General features: G+C 36.3%; 2 protein-coding genes across 2 annotated transcripts; both read left to right on the top strand.

Moving 5' to 3' along the window:
- The first annotated feature begins 2,318 nt into the window (after window positions 1–2,318).
- On the top strand, window positions 2,319–6,651 carry birc5a (baculoviral IAP repeat containing 5a). Its single transcript, XM_074620092.1, has 4 exons — window positions 2,319–2,561; window positions 4,567–4,676; window positions 6,054–6,171; window positions 6,358–6,651. The coding sequence occupies exons 1-4, from the start codon at window positions 2,454–2,456 to the stop codon at window positions 6,448–6,450; spliced, it is 429 nt and encodes a 142-aa protein (XP_074476193.1). The 5' UTR covers window positions 2,319–2,453; the 3' UTR covers window positions 6,451–6,651.
- A 790-nt stretch (window positions 6,652–7,441) lies between these two features.
- Window positions 7,442–15,732, top strand: tmem235b (transmembrane protein 235b). The gene is made up of 4 exons (XM_074620396.1): window positions 7,442–7,994; window positions 8,119–8,199; window positions 9,080–9,217; window positions 15,304–15,732. Exons 1-4 carry the CDS (start codon window positions 7,817–7,819, stop codon window positions 15,555–15,557), a joined length of 651 nt encoding a protein of 216 aa, XP_074476497.1. The 5' UTR covers window positions 7,442–7,816; the 3' UTR covers window positions 15,558–15,732.
- Window positions 15,733–16,865: the final 1,133 nt, after the last annotated feature.

The following is a 16,865-nucleotide window of genomic DNA, read 5'->3' as shown; positions in this document are numbered from 1 at the left end:
TGTCATCTGCTCAGGTGTCCTCTGCTGAGTTTTCAGGACTTCGGTCTCTGTCAGCGATTTGTTACGCCGGTTTAGCAGGTGAGCTACCTTCATGTAGGCTGTCCACTCCTGAGGTGTCGTCTGGTGAGCTCTCCGGTGTTTGTCCTCTGTCTGCGTATTGTCACAACGGTCATTTGGTTCCAGGTAAAGTGTCCTAATCTGCAATGTCCCCAGCTGATCTCTCAGGCGTTTGTTTTCGGTCTGCGAGTTGTTATAAAGGTTCAGCAGGTCGTGTCTATCCAGGGAGTCTGTCTGCAGCTGAGCTGTCTTCAGCTGAGGTGTCATGTGTTTGTACTCTGTCTGCATATTGATTATCATATTCTCCTTAAAAGTCATTGTAAATGAAAAGTGTGGAAAGCAGCTGGTCTATATTTGCTTTTTGCACTGTGTTGTATCGCGAGTTTCGTTTTCTACTGCTGCTATATGAGTTCCAGATCAAAGCCATGACGTCATGATAAAAGGCAGCAGATGACGTCACATCATGATGTGATGCGAAGTCACATCATGAGATTCTCTGCGCATGTGCCATAGGTAGTCTCCTCAGCGCACAAAGCTGAGTGACGTCAGATGTGAGAAACATGAGCCTCTCTTCCACCTTCTCTTCCCTCCTCTCTGACAGAGGAACAACAAGCAGAGTGAACATCTGCGGGGAAAAGAGGAGAGGAGAGGAGAGAGAGAGCGAGAGAGAGAGAGAGAGAGAGAGAGGGAGGGAGGGAGAGGAGGAAGAGGAGAGGAGAGGAACCGACTCCTCCGATCAAACGAACTTGCGACTTTCAGCCGAATGAGTCTGTGGTTGTCTTGGTTACGACAGCAGGAAAAGCAGCGTTGCTCTGGAAGGAGGGGGGGTCACGCGTCATCAGCGCGTCATCAGCTACACTGCGCATGCGTTATACTCTGTGGTCTTAATTTTTTTTTTTATTTCAAAATGACAGTATCCATAGTAACAGCAAAAAACATTAAAAACATTTACACACAGAAGAAACATAGCAAAAACATAAACAAATAACTGTGCCAGACATAAAAGGACAACAGAAATGAAACAAAACCAACATAAAATAAAATAAATTAAAAAGAGACCACGCGAGACTATGACAATAATTTCACTTAAAAACTTTAAAGATGTTGCATACATTCATTGTTTTCATTTGTTGTTTTTTTTATTTTGTGAGGAAGAAATTGATCCATTTCTTTGATAAATACAACAAAATTAGGCTTTTTTTGGGGTAAATTTACACTTGGAATGTGGAACTTCGCGAGAATTAAAATGAAATTAATAAGAAAAAATGCATTACTGTCTTTGTCACTGTAGTCATAGCAACCAAATATAATATTTCTGTAGTCAATATCACTAACAAGATTAATATATATATATATATATATTAAGTCAATATCACAAACAAGATATGTATATATTTATATATAATAAGTCAATATCACTAACAAGCTTAATATATATATATATATAATAAGTCAATATCACTAACAAGCTTAATATATATATATATAATAATAAGTCAATATCACTAACAAGATTAATATATATATATATATATATATATATATATATATATAATAAGTCAATATCACTAACAAGATTAAGATATATATATATATATATATATATATATATATATAATAAGTCAATATCACTAACAAGATTAAGATATATATATATATATATATAATAAGTCAATATCACTAACAAGCTTAATATATATATATATATATATATATATAATAAGTCAATATCACTAACAAGATTAAGATATATATATATATAATAAGTCAATATCACTAACAAGCTTAATATATATATATATATAATAAGTCAATATCACTAACAAGATTAATATATATATATATATATATATATATATATATATATATATATAAGTCAATATCACTAACAAGCTTAATATATATATATATATATATATATATAATAAGTCAATATCACTAACAAGATTAATATATATATATATATATATATATATATATAAGTCAATATCACTAACAAGATTAAGATATATATATATATATAATAAGTCAATATCACTAACAAGCTTAATATATATATATATATATATATATATGTATATATATATATATATATATAATAATAAGTCAATATCACTAACAAAATTAATATATATACTTATATATATACTTATATATATACTTATCGCCGGTCAACACTAGGATGCGCACTTATGTATTTTTTTCATGGTGCGGATCCACGAAGAAGAAATACGGGACCCACGTGATCTTCATCAGCCAATCAGAACAGTTGAAGTGATCAGTCTCGGAGATTTGAAAACAGACTCCTGTAGCTCCTCTCGCTCCTTCAGGGTGTTGGTAACTCACTAACTAGTTCAAGCTGAAGTCATTGACGTCTATTTCAACGTCGAATAAAAATGGAGCCGTTAAACGAAGAGGACATCAAAATGTACTTTTATGAGAACAGACTGAAAACCTTCGCGGGCTGGCCTTTCGACGAAGACTGCTCGTGTACTCCGGAGAACGTGAGTGACCGTTAAAACCGTTTAAAACGGTTAGACTGTTGCTGGGTAGCAACAACAGCAGTTAGCTTATATTTCAATGAAACACGCTGTAACTTTGGGTGTTATCTATCTGTAGGTTGAGTTTGAAACGTTTCTGTATGATTTCACACTAACTAGGTCAAATGTAATGTTAAGTGTAAAATGTAACATTAAATCAGCCACTACTAATGCTAGATACAGATTGATCTATTATAACTTTCTTCACCAACTCTATTTCACAACACAGAGATTGCATATAAATACAGACCTGAGATATCAAACATGTGTTTTAGATGTGGTATAGAGGAGGGCTCGTTTTTGCATTATTACACCTGGTCATGTACAAAACTTAACATCTTTTGGCAGGACTTCTCTGACATTATGACAAGACTTACAGGATTTACCTTCCCATTGGATCCTCAAATGTGCTTATAAGGGAATTTCAGTCATTAGTACACCTTTTTAAGAAACTATAAATAGCTTAATGCATCGCCAGGAAGTGTATAGCAATTACATGGAAGTCTGATTCCCATCTCCTCATATCTAGATGGCTTTTAGAAATGAACAGCTGCACTTGAAAAGATCACATATACCCTCAGAAATGAATACAACACCTCTGAAGATTTGGCAACCCTATTTAACCTCCTTACCAACACCTATATCGGATTTGATATAACATCACATCAGACTTTGTTACATCATTAGTCATCTGAATAAGTCAGAACACTGCTTCTCGTTATTTATGATTTCTTTATTTGTGTTTTTAATTTGTTTTTTTCTATATCCTTTTTAATTCAATTGATAGTTAACTAGCCTATACTCCTTTTGAGTATGGTTCTTTTTCAGTTTATATGTGGGTGGGTTAGGGAGGGAATTTGGAGCCATGTTTGTGTGAGTTTGTGTTTTGTATATTTGGTTAACTAAAAAATTTGAAAATAAAATATATATATTAAAAAAAATGTATGTGGTTTTGCTGAAATACCTGCATACCTTGGAGCTCAGACACAGCAGGTTTGTAGTTAACGTTAATATGGCATGCCAATGTTTTTAGCCCCCTTGTTGTACAGCTGACTCACAGAAAAGTTCCTTTTCGTCTTTAGATAGTTCTCTTTTAATGCAAATTCTAGTGCATTGTGAATTGTATTTTATCTCTTTGTGTCAATGTGTGTGCAACTTTGTGTTCTTTCTGCTGACTGTCTTGGCCAGGTCTCCCTTGGAAAAGAGGTTTTTAATCTAAATGGGACTAACCAGGTTAAATAAATAAAAAATACATAGCTAGCTAACTAGGGTTGCAACTAATGATTCTTTTCATTATGGACTAATTTCTTGGTTATGTTTTCAAGTAATTTATTAGTCCACACATTTCAGAAAATGGTGAAGAAACACAATTTCCCAGGGCCCAATGTGACATCTTCAAATGGCTTGTTTTGTCCAACATTTCCTAAACCCAAAGATATTTACAATCAGTTTACAATGATATAGAACTGAAAAGAGCAGCAAATTCTCACGTCCAAAAAGCTGGGGGGGAAAAACATCTGACGTTTTGGAGCCTGCACATACCCATCATTTTATGGATTAATGTCTTATCTCCTCTAATCATTTGGTCTATACAATGTCAGAAAATAGTGAAAAATGCCCATCACGATTACCTGACAATTTGTCTTGACAGGCAGTGCAAAACTCAAAAACATTCAATATATAATTACTGTATTCAAAACAGAGAAAAGCAGCAATTCTTCACATTTGAAAAGCTGAAACTAGACTGTTTTGTGGGTCTTGATTGGAAAATGAATAAATCAATTAATCAAAATAGTTGACAATTAATTTTATGTTCATCTGATCAGTTATGGTCATTTTTGCTTGTGAAATATTTACTGAACAAAACATTGGTTGTTGATTAATTTTATGTCAAATTTTAGCATTAAATACAGCTACAAAAAATATCCTTTATTTAAAATGTGGTCTGTTTTGTTGTTCGTTTCCCCAGATGGCCAAAGCTGGCTTCATTCACACCCCTTCAGAGAACAGCCCAGACATCGCCATGTGTTTCTTCTGCCTCAAAGAGCTGGAGGGCTGGGAGCCGGAGGATGACCCACAGTAAGATAATCACATTACAAGGCTCATGGGTCCGAAATGCAAATAAAAGGACAGGAGATTTATGCAGCTTCATTTCCTTATCAATTTGGGTTTATCTTATTTTTGTAATTAGTTTAATTCTCTACAGAAATATGTTGATTTAGTAACAAATGTGATATGACTCAGCAGGGTAAAAAGATGAATTGCTCACAACCAGCAATGGCACAACAGAATTATAAAAACAAATGGCAAAGTAATAAAGTAGGTTGTAAAGTAAAATAAATGCTCAGTATATGCATATAATATAAAGGAACACTCCAGCAATTTAATATTGCTCTTCCAAAAAGTTAGGGGCTTGCGAGACATGGATTTAACAAAGAATGGTCATAGGCAAAGATACCGCAACCTTTTCTTTTTTTAAATTATTGGTCCAGCTCCAAAAACACTGGATCCCTTAATTTGTCATATTGCAACGCAATAGTATCTTTTTTTAAGACCCTCCCTGCCTGGTATAGTGGGGCAGCTAAGTTGAAATATTCATACCAATTGTGCATTTTGCAATAAAAGCAACACATTTGGCACAGATGTAGGTTCATTAATTTTTTTCTACACTAACTGGCAACTTGATCGCTGGTCAAAGGACCCCTGTGAAAATGGCCATGCCAGTTTTCCCTCGCTAAAATTTAGTCTAACTTTGGAGCGTTATTTAGCCTCCTTCCCCGACAAGCAAGCATAAATTATGGATTCCTTAGGTTTTCTAGTTTCATATGATACCAGTAGCTTCATTCTAGCTCTAAAACCCAGAAAGACAGTAAAGTCAGTTGGGGTCGCAGGCGATCCTACAGATTTCAGAGGGTAAAAATGGTCAAAAAATTGATTCAGTGGGCAAATGTTATCACTAAGACCTTCAACTCTGTAAATACTTGCTTTATATTCATGGTCATTGATATGGCACCAATCGCTGTTGTTGAACTTCTCAGTATGGTGTGTATATGATAATTTAGTGTTGGTGTTTACCAGCTCTTTTCTCCACGGCAAGCAGACTTGTATTGGAAAACAGACAAACATTTCAAAGCAGAAACGTTAAGGAAATAGATTATTTTTGATCATAGAAGTGTTACAGAGCTGTTTAGAAAATGACATGCCATGGATTTAAATCACAGTCACAGTAGACATCTGAAACTTTACTGAAACAATCTGTACAGGTGTTTCCCACATCCATAATCCCTTTAAATGATGCCCATGGGTGATGTAGAAAAAGTACAACAATGCAGTCAGGCTCATGTCCATTTCGCGTGGTACAATGTCCATTCCTTTCCCCTGTGTGTGTGCACATTTTGCACGTCCTTGAAATTAAATATTTGTCTCCCCCTCATCGTTCTTTTGTTTTGTTGCCAGAAAGGAGCACGCATCTCATTCATCATCCTGCCAATTCATCACCCTGAAGAAGAAAGTAGAAGAGCTGACCGTGGAGGAATTCTTAAAACTACAGAAGGAGAGGCACAAGTTCATCATTGTACGTCCTTAAGAGAACTCCTTACATTTCAAATGACTGACTAACACAATGCACAATTCATAATTTAGATAAAACTATGTAACCGCCAACATACTTTTCCAATCTGATCTTTTGTTTTTCCTCATGACTAACGTCTACAAAATGTTGCGAATATCCTGATCCTGATTTCATTTCCTCCACTCGCAGAACAAATCCTGTAACGAGGCCATCACCAAGTTCGAAGATGCAGCCAAACTGAGAAGAGCAGATATCATCAAGACAGCTATGGATGAAGAGTGACACGATAATAGATGCAGATGAATGAGATGGGGGTGGTGTTTGAGAGGTTTATTGTAGCTGGCTGACTGGTTTTCTCACTGAATATATTTCCATGTTTCCTTCATGTCTTCTTTGTGACACCGTTTATCTGTCACCTTTTAATGTTTTCTCTTGTCATTTTATCTGTTTTTATTCATTTATTAAATATATTCTTTCTATTTACCACTCTTGTTTATTTACTTTTTTTTGAGGGGATATTCTGATGGGAATTGTGCTAAAGTGTAGCAGGTGAGTCTGAAGATGTGTGAAAACTACACTGTAAAAAAGTGTAAAATAACGGAAATTTACCGGCAGCAGGGGCGCCAGAAAATGTCTGTTAAAAAAACTGAAAAAATTAACATAAATAAACTGTAAAAAAAACAAAACAGTAATTATCTTTATATAATTAGCCTTTATTACTGTAATTTTACAAGAAATATTTTACTTTTAACACATTTATTGTTAGAATAGTCATACACCGTAAATCTAAGACCATTTACATATAAATCACAAATGAAACATGTAATTTTACGTTGCAAAAGCCCAAATTTACATTAACTCTCAGAAGTTTTGCAAAAAAAATCTGTATTTTTAGAATTCCATTAAATCCTTCTCTTCTAACATAAATTAATTGTTAAAATAGAGTCATAAACCTCTAAAAAAACAGAATAATTATCTTTAAAAATGATCAAGAAAAGCTTAAATACAGATAATTACAATTGTGGTTACAAAAAATACTGTAAATCTAAGACCATTTACATATTATTAGTAATTTTTACATTTTTTTCTGTCATTTTGAAATACAGACAAAAAAATGTAAAATTTCTTAAATTTCTTAAAAAATATATATTTTTTTACAGTGTAGCAAGAGGGAAATACTCAAAAGATCTGGCTTTATCTAATGTCACCGGTACTATGAAACTGTTGGGTGATGGTATTCTTGAACTGATCTGTCCAGTGGTGCTCATTTAAGATTTGCAGGATGTATGCATCCTTATTCTGTCTCTTATTTTGTTAAACCACAGCTGACTCTCCCCATATTCCTTTATTTTCTCCCTCCATGTCATGCGTAAACGTGTGCGCTTCCAGAATAAATTCAAGTCCCTCCCAGACAGAAGCTGCTGCTGCTCAGTTAGGCTGTTATCCTCCTGGAGCTGTCATTCAGTCAGGGAGAAGTTCATCTCCATCTCCATCCTGTAGATTTTAACCACCAGCTTTTGGGCACATCACCATAATATTGTCGGGATTTATTGCGCATCTCGTAATGATTGCATCCACGTTTGAAAGACCGGATCAACACTAGAAAACCCGCGTTACGCACGAGTTAAAAACCCGCACCCCACGCAGGATGAAGGTTACCTTTGGCGCTCTGGTGATCACAGCCGGCATCTGTGGTCTTCTGAGCTTCGGGTCTTTGGCGGCTTCCCTCGGAACCGAGTATTGGTACATCATCCAGATGAATCCTTTGAACATGAGCGACTTTGAGGACATGAGCTCCCACTCGGGACTGTGGAGCATCCACGAAGGTGGGCTACTTTTCCATAACTTTCATAATGATTGAGAATACAGTGCTTTAATATAATAATTAGTGATGGAGTGAAATTGCAGATATTTACATAACTTTGGTGCTTTTTTAATTGTGACATCCAGGTGGGAAGATGAACGCAGACTCTATTGGCTCTTTCACAGCTGACTACTCCAGGTACTCTGAGACTGAGCTGCGCATGCTGAGTGAGTCCTCTTTTGCTCATCATAACACATATGCTCTGCTAATGAAGTTTCATTGTCAAGACAGCCATAACTCTACACTGTAAACAATTGCTGTTAATTTACAGCAGGATTTCAACAGTATTAACCTGTTATTGCTAAAAACAGTGCTTTACTGTTAATACAAAAGAAAACCTGTTAAATTACGCTCATAGGCCGTTTTTTAACTGAACTATAATGCATTCTTAAAAAAACATCACTTTACTGCTGATCAACTGTCTAAAGTATCATCAGTAACAATTTCATGCAGTATTTTTTTTATTCTGGGACCTGATCTGCACATGTGAGGCTTGTACATTGTACATGATTGTAAAATCAGTGAATTAGCTTTATGGTTCTTCACTCACATGTTGTTATGGTTTACATTCTGTGCTTGTAGCCAGCTATAGACATGCATTTTGGGAAAAGTGTCAACAAGTCTATTATAGCCTTTTTCCTAACAAGTGCCTTTAATTGTATTTAGTGTGACTATTCCTATGTCTGTAACCTGCTAAGTCTATTCATCTATAGGCAAAAAATAATGTTTATTAAAATGTATGTAAAAAATACAACCTAAATAGTGCATTATCAGTAAGATAATGTAAAAGAAAGGTGAAAAACAGCTATATAATGTATCTTTAAACAGTAAATTAACTGTAAAATACTGTGAAATTAATTTAAAAAAAACAGTTCAAACTGTATTTTTCATCAACAGGTACAAAGGTGTAAATTTCAGCGACAGTATAATGATGTTAATTTTACAGTAACATAAAGGCAACCCTGCTGCCAGTTCTTTACTGTTATTTTACTGGGAAATTCTTAACAGTGTACACATGCTCCATATCCATCTGTGTTTTTTGTGCAGGCATGCACAGTGCAATAGTGGTGGTGCTCCCCTTCAGCCTGGTCATGCTGCTGTTTGGTGGCATCTGTGGATTGGTCAGCTCACTGGCTCGCAGCCCCTTCCTCCTCACCGGCACGGCCTCCTATTTCCTCACCTGCAGTAAGTTGAGGTTCAGTTCCTTCACCCAGTGGTATCAGTCTTCAGCTCTAGTGCTGCAGTAGCTGAAGACGTGTTATTGTGTGCACCCAGTAAGATATTTTAGTAGCTATTCAAAAACCACAATGCCCAGTGGCACTCATGCACCGAGATGAATCAGTGCTACTATTAATACTAGCAATTCTTCAAATAGTTTCAAAAGATAAAAGAGTAGGGACTTCCCATCTACCCAGTATTAACAATGCTCTCTCACAGCTACTGTGCTTGTGTCTTCTATCCAGACGACAATGCCGCTTTTATCACATTTAAGATTCATTCATGGTTGAAACATTGAAATTAGACATTATTGCCACCAAGTTGAATAAGATGTTGTTAATAAAAATGACATATATAAAACTACAGCACAGTAAATGCAAAAGAGAGAGAGGTACACATCAACGCAATTCTGCTTTGGACCATTAACCTCGGTGTTAAATAAAGCCGGAGCCATTAGGTGGTGGTATAAAAGGAGTCAATTGTTGCGACACACGTTGTTGAAGATCATTTCACTCAAATGGCTGTGTGCGGTGAGGAACAGGTACCTCAGAAGTGTTGCACTTCATCTTTGTGCAATGCCTTCACACTTTTTTCCCCCCAATTGTAAACAGCATTTTCCTTATATACATTTAGTGTGGGAGTGGTGCCTGTTAATGGAAAATTGCTCCAACTGCTTTAAAAAATGTAAATACATTGTAAACTATCATTCTTAAAGTTTGTTTTTGTCGCACAAAACATTTAAGTCAAAGAATATGCTCATTGAAACACAGTTTATTAATATAATATGACCTACAAATAACAGCAAGGTCCCTTTTTGTAAGTATTTTGTTATTCATTTGATGTTTTAGTTGTTCTGATGGAAACTGTAACTTACAATTTGAATGATTATTCAAACTATCATTGCCCACCAAGGCATAAGTAGTCAATGTCGTACTCTGGTGGACGGTTTTTGTTTCAAATGATTGATTTCTTAAGTAAGTAGCTGTGTAATAAGCGGGATAATGTACAGCTGGCGGGTCATTGTTGTGAAATAAACCCTGACAGAGCGACACAAAGCGGAGGGGTGCCGCACAGTATTCAACAAAGCCGTGTAATAATTCACAACAATGACCGGCTCGCTGTACGTTATCCCTTACTTATCTTTAGCTACACGTGTACAGTACATCGGGACACTGCTTCCGCAACTGTCAATGTTTCTCTGTACATCTCCCTTGCAAATAAACAAATAGATAAATCAATAAACACAGAAGCAGAATGATTAATAATTGGATTAAAAGAGCACAGAACGGATAACTTTTCTTTTTTTTTTTTTTATTTGGATTAGAAAATGCCCCCAATTAATGTGGTGTTGATTTCCGGTCGCACTCTCCATTCATAAAGCATTTAATGCACTGATGATATTACAGGCGGAAGTGGAAAACACTAGAAATCTGTGGCGGGTTTGGTGGAATATATATGGCTGGAGAGTGTGGCAGTAAAGCAAGGCCATGTGGTTAATTTGTGCAGACGGGAACACTTTATGTGCAGCGCCTCAGGGCTGAAATTGACCTCGCTCATAGTTACTGACCTCATGTGGCTGGGACTGAAGTTTATTACTGCCCAAGACTGATTGGCTGTTTGATTTGGCCATATTGGTTAAGTATGCATGAACTGGCAGGTGTGTGTGTGTGTGTGTGTGTGTGTGTGTGTGTGTGTGTGTGTGTGTGTGTGTGTAGAAGTAGCAGCAGCAGCAGCAGCAGCAGCTCTTCCTTCTGTTACATCAGAAGGCTTCATCCTGTACTCTGTCGGATGGGTTATGAGAGCTTTTATTGGTCCTTGGGGAGGCACAACGGTGAAATGAATTTGCTTCGAAAACGATTTGCAGACCAAATTTGCGTCATTCTAATGTTCTGTATTTCATTTCATACCGTCTTTAATTTCACATTGTTTGTGTGGGACATTTGAAGATGACACTTGATGAGGCCTCTTGAAACCTTGCACATCCTGGGACGTCAACTTGGTGGTTCATGTAGAATATATGCAGTGCAACTAAACAGACAAGCGATATACTGAATATTTATGTCTTTTAAGAAGTTTTTTATACTGTAAACGAAAAGGGTAGTTGGTGACGAGGTTAAAATCATCATCACAATTCTTTTTTTTAGTTGATCCATATGGCAAAATGAAATGATGATCAATGGCGGAAACTCTGTTCAACTGTTGTGCGTCTCAACATTCAACATTTTTCATGTGTATAGCAAGAAATTTAACAAATATATATATTTTTTTAATTTTCAATTATAATGTTTGGTATCAATACTTTTTTTGTGAATACATATTTTTATAATAACGATGATATGATCGTATTGTAACACTACTGCTCCTTTCACTCCACTAAAACAAGGATAATATAGAAGTTGACTAACTCAACAACAGTTTTAAAAAAGCTATGAATTAAATACTATTTAAAAAATAAAGGACATGAAGGAGACATAGCTCTCCAATATGTAGGTAAGCAACAGTAATATATGGAGATGTGGAGAATATTACAGCAAACTCTTATGTATTTTGAGGCGGTTGCTCTCTTTTCATACATCAACTTCTGTGCTAATGTGCTACTGCTTTGATCGGCAGCTATACTGCAGGAGAATAAAAATCTAATCTAATCTAATAATCTAAATGTATTTTAATAGTTGTTGATTCTGTGCAAATACTAAACTAACAGGAATTAACTTTTTACTGTTACTGCCGCGCATGCCAAAACCATAAAATGATCTTTAAAGCTACATGATGTAACGTCTTAGTGTCTTTCGTTGTTCAAATGGATAAGTTCCCGTCCCAGCACTCACCCTGATGACCTGTTTAACATGAAAAGGCGTTTGAGCTAAAGCTGAGGAAATGAAGACGCCACACATCTGAAAGAACTGACAGAAAATGCCGCTAACTGAAAAAAAAAAAAAAAAGCCTAACAAGATTAAGACATTAAGAAATTGCCAAAAACTGCCATGTAACGCCTTTAACCTGGTTATCTGATCTAAATCAAGGTCGGAGTCAGAATAGGTCTTTATTTAGTTAACACAACTGGATTACTTATCAGTCTTTCAAATTAAACTTGATATATAGTTACACACCAGAGTCGTGTTTCTTTCGGTGTGTGTTTTGAGTCTGTGCCACAAAGGTGACAGAATAAACAGATGAGTGTTTCTAATTTAAAAAAGAAAAATGGAGCCATAGCTGGTGGTTATAAAATGGTAATGGTTTTTGGCAAAAAAATAAATATGATGTTTGAATCACAACTAAAACTACATGCAACTGCTTTTGGTAAAAGGTCTTATTGATTCGAAAGATTCAATCTTATTGGATGTCCTGATTTAAATAAAGGTAAAATAAAATGAACAACAGAAACAAACTCTCTTTTACCTACCGCTTCCTGCACGCTGCCTACCACACATCCGATTTGATCACTATTTTACTTTCAAACAGATTACATAAATAAGGGTTATTGGGTTAGATTACTTTTAACCATGTAAACGCTATTATGTTAATTGGCTATTTACAGTAATCAAGTTATTCATGTGTACATAAACGTAGCTCTTTGGTCCTCTCCTGCCAATGCCTTATGACCTCTATAAAGAGGACCTTGTGATGGAGAAACACTTACTTAAATAGACTCTTAATGTTCTCCCTTTTAATAAGCAGCACATGGCAGTGTGTGTGGAATGGAATAACGCCTCGAATTAGATTGGAGTTGTCTTGTGAACTTGTTGACTGTCTGTCTTTTGAATTATCCCCGCCTCCCCAGCCTCTAAACCAGCTATTTCTTTGTCTTTGTTGTCCCCCAAATTTGCCTTTGACCCATTTGTTTTTCAGCCTTCTTCTGCTCTCAAAATTATATTTATTAATTAATTACATTCTGTTACAAGTATTTAATTAAAGTTGAATACCTGTGCATTCTCAGTTGACATGTATTATGTTAATAAACCCCCCCCCAACGCAAACAGGAAATGTGTGTTAACACCAAAAGTGAGAGTGTGAGAGTGAGATCATGCCTTATTACAAGACTGTGTGTATACGTATAGTATGTACTACATACACTCATATGTATAAATATAAAATTAGACTCCTCTGTTAATTGCTGTGTTCCGTCTTTGTTGTAATATCGCAGCTTCTTTCCTCACCAACCATTAAACAGCCTAATGGGGATTTGTGTGGGTTCCCTGCAGGGCCATTCCTCTGCTTCTCTAGTATTTCAGTTTCAGGGTAATTGACATTCTGACGAAGGTTTCCTCTGAAATGAGAACATTTACAAGGTGCCTCCATGTTAAAAACACTGATCCAGACACTCCAGCAGAAGTACATAATATGACAGCCTTATTATTGTGAAGCTGATCCATAAAACATTATTGCCTGCCCATTAGTGCCTGAAAATCGGAAACGCTATTGTGACTAAGCATGCTAACATTTGCTAATTACCGCTATTAGAGCTGCAGCAATTAATCGATTTATTGATGAGTTCTCAGATATTAAATTAAATACCAACTATTTTAAAAATGTATAAATCAGTTTGAGTGAATATTTCAAGAAAAAAAAGTCTAAATTCTCTGATTCCATCTTCTTAAATGTGAATATTTTCTGGTTTCTTTACTCCTCCATGACAGTAAACTGAATCTCTTTCAGTTGTGGACAAATCAAGACATTTGAGGAGGACGTCGTCTTGGGCTTTGGGAAACACTGATCAACATTTTTTGCCTCTTTCTGACATTTTATAGACCAATCAACTAATCGAGTAATCAAACAAATAATCAACAATGAAAATAACGGTTAGTTGCAGCCCTAAGCGCTATACAGTACACGGGAGTGTCTTTAGATTTTCAGGTATTGATCATAAACACAAGTATTGGACCAATTGAAATTTTGACCTGATGATGGCGCCAGAGCAAAAGTTAGGGAAGTCACAGAAACGTATTTCTCCCGTGTGGGGAACATAAATGGTAACATGCACCAAATGTCATGGCAATCCATCCAATAGCTGTTGATATTTCACTCCAAAACCATAAATGGCAACCTCATGGTGGCGCTGGAGGAAAAGTCAGGGGATCACCAAAGTCATCAGGATTCATCCTCTGGGGACCATGAATGTCTTTTTGTTTTTGTTTTTACCATCCGATTGTTGTGGATATTTGAGTCTGGACCAAAGTAGTGGACAGGCAGATCCCTAGCTAAAAATACCCACCGTAATTTCCCAGAGCCCAAACTGACGTCCAAAACCTCAGATATTCAGTCTGCTGAAACAGAAGATACAAATCTTCACATTCGAGAAGCAAGTACCAGTGAATCTTATCTTATTTTTACTCAAAAAATGATTTTAACAATTTATCAATTGTCAAAATTGTTGCTGATAACAACCTGTAGATCCACTAATCAATAAATTGACTTTTCTTTTTCAGCTGTAGTAGTAGTAGTAGTAGTAGTGTTAGTAATAGTTGTCCTTTCTACTTGTACAATATGTGAGGCCATTTCTAGTCCGTCTCTCCTGTTTGTGTTCCTCTGCATAAAAATGAGACATCAGAAGCAGCTTCCTCGCTCTCTGAGCCCGCAGCACCTCGGGGTGTAATTGTAATAAAACGATTATTAGTCCCGCCCTGGGAAACCTCTGCGCTCCACTTGCATCCTCTTAAAACCAGTAGCAAGCCCTCGGAAAATTAAAATGGTTTCCAATAGCAACACTTTTGAAACTTGTGAGGACTGTGTATGTGTCTCAGTTGTCTCTCATGACCAGAACACATGCGTCAGTGTATTTCCTGTCTCTCACAGTTTGAGGTATTTGGGTAGCTAATGGCATGATGTTATTACTGGTGTTATTGATGAGCTCTCTGCATGGAACTGGTGACTAGTACGGATTTCCGCTTTATAATTGCCAGAGTACAATGCCAGCTTGAGTGTTTTTGCCTGTAAACACAAATATATCTAAGACTTTTGTCAATGAACAGATGGCCAAGATAATGAAAGCACTGATTTAACTCTTTTTTTTCTGTGTATGTGTGTGTGTGTGTGTGTGTGATGTGTCTCTCCAGGTCTGCTGACCCTGTGTGGCGTGACCCTCTACATCATTTACTCGAACCAGGCCCTGGCTGAGACGGAGAGGCTGGTGGGGCCCGAGGGTCTGTCCTATATTCACACCTCCTTCGGCTGGTCTCTGGGTCTGGCCTGGCTCTCCTACGGCCTGGAGCTCCTCACCGGCGTGCTGCTGCTCGTGGCCGCACGCATGATCAAGCTGCGTGACACAAGCCTCCACGTTGGATCCAAAACCTTCAGGATGGAGGATTGAACTGTACTGAGCTGCATGTGTTGCTGGCATGTGGTTCTTCTGCCTTAGGACAAGGTAACAAAACAATAGCTGGACACCATTTAAGGCTTTCACAAAATACAAAGTGTTGAACTAAAGAATGTTTATGACTGTTTTAAAAGGGGTTTTTATTAGTTTAATCCCCTTAGAGTAAATAAAGTGGTGGACTACTCAAGAGTTAAATTTGACCAATTGCGCCCTCTTGTGGTCTGTATTGAGGTGGCTCCATGTTATCTGCTGTCCGTGCACCTCATACTGTAGAAATGTAATCCGTGCCAAACTAAACTGAAGAGCTCACAATTTAAAATCATTTCACGTTACTTAAGATGTTTTATTCTCACAACATTTCATATTGTCTATATGTAATCTTAACTTGATGTAAGCTGTATCTGTTTGTTGCTTTTGAATGTTTACAGTGTTATAACACCATAAGTCAAACCTAAAAGTGTTGTATATATAATGACATGTTAGTTACATCTTTTTCTATGGAAAATGTGTTATAAATATTTGTTCCATGAGACTGCAGCTTTAAAAATGTTACACTACTGCAACGACTTACTGTCTGTATTTTGAACCCATTGATCTTACCATTTTATCCTCAGAGTCATAACTGTTGCCATGGTCCTTCAGTGCTATATGGGTATGATGCATAACAGTATCTGTATCATACTGGGGGTTTTACATTTTTTACAATGACATCGAGTCAATTACAAAAACCAAGAAAAGGAAAACAAAACAACAAGAGGGAGATATACAAACAGATAAGAGACAATGTCATTATAAAAAGAGTAAAAGCCTTTAAAATAATTTGATAGATACATTTGTTTTTTAAGATGTAAAAGAAAGTACAGTATGTAAAAAAATTTTTTTGTAATTAAGATAGATGATTTGACAGATGTATTAAAACTGTAAAATAAAAGTTATGTGAAACAATTACAAGTAGAAGTAGATTTAAGATCAAATTTCAAAAATGTCCAAAAGGTATAAGTGGATTGATGCTGTATTTTGTTCCAGGAGTCAGGAGCACTCAAATGTAAAAGCAATTTTTCCAAGTTCAGACCTACAGTAGCTCGTGGAACGTGAAGCAGCGTCTGATAAAACCCATCCGAAAAGAATTTCATCTGTCTCGAATGTATTTCCCTCTGCAAGGATGCCATTGTTGGTTACTTAAAGTTGTTTCACCATGGAGAGAGAGAAGACACTCATCACTTTATGTTATCAGAACCACAGTTTCTCTTTCCTCAACAAAAAGGACATGATAGGAAAAACGTAGACAATATTTTCAGGGCT

This window comes from Sebastes fasciatus, chromosome 20 (genome assembly GCF_043250625.1).
Source record: "Sebastes fasciatus isolate fSebFas1 chromosome 20, fSebFas1.pri, whole genome shotgun sequence".
NCBI lineage: Eukaryota > Metazoa > Chordata > Actinopteri > Perciformes > Sebastidae > Sebastes > Sebastes fasciatus.
This window is presented reverse-complemented; position numbering and strand designations above follow the sequence as displayed.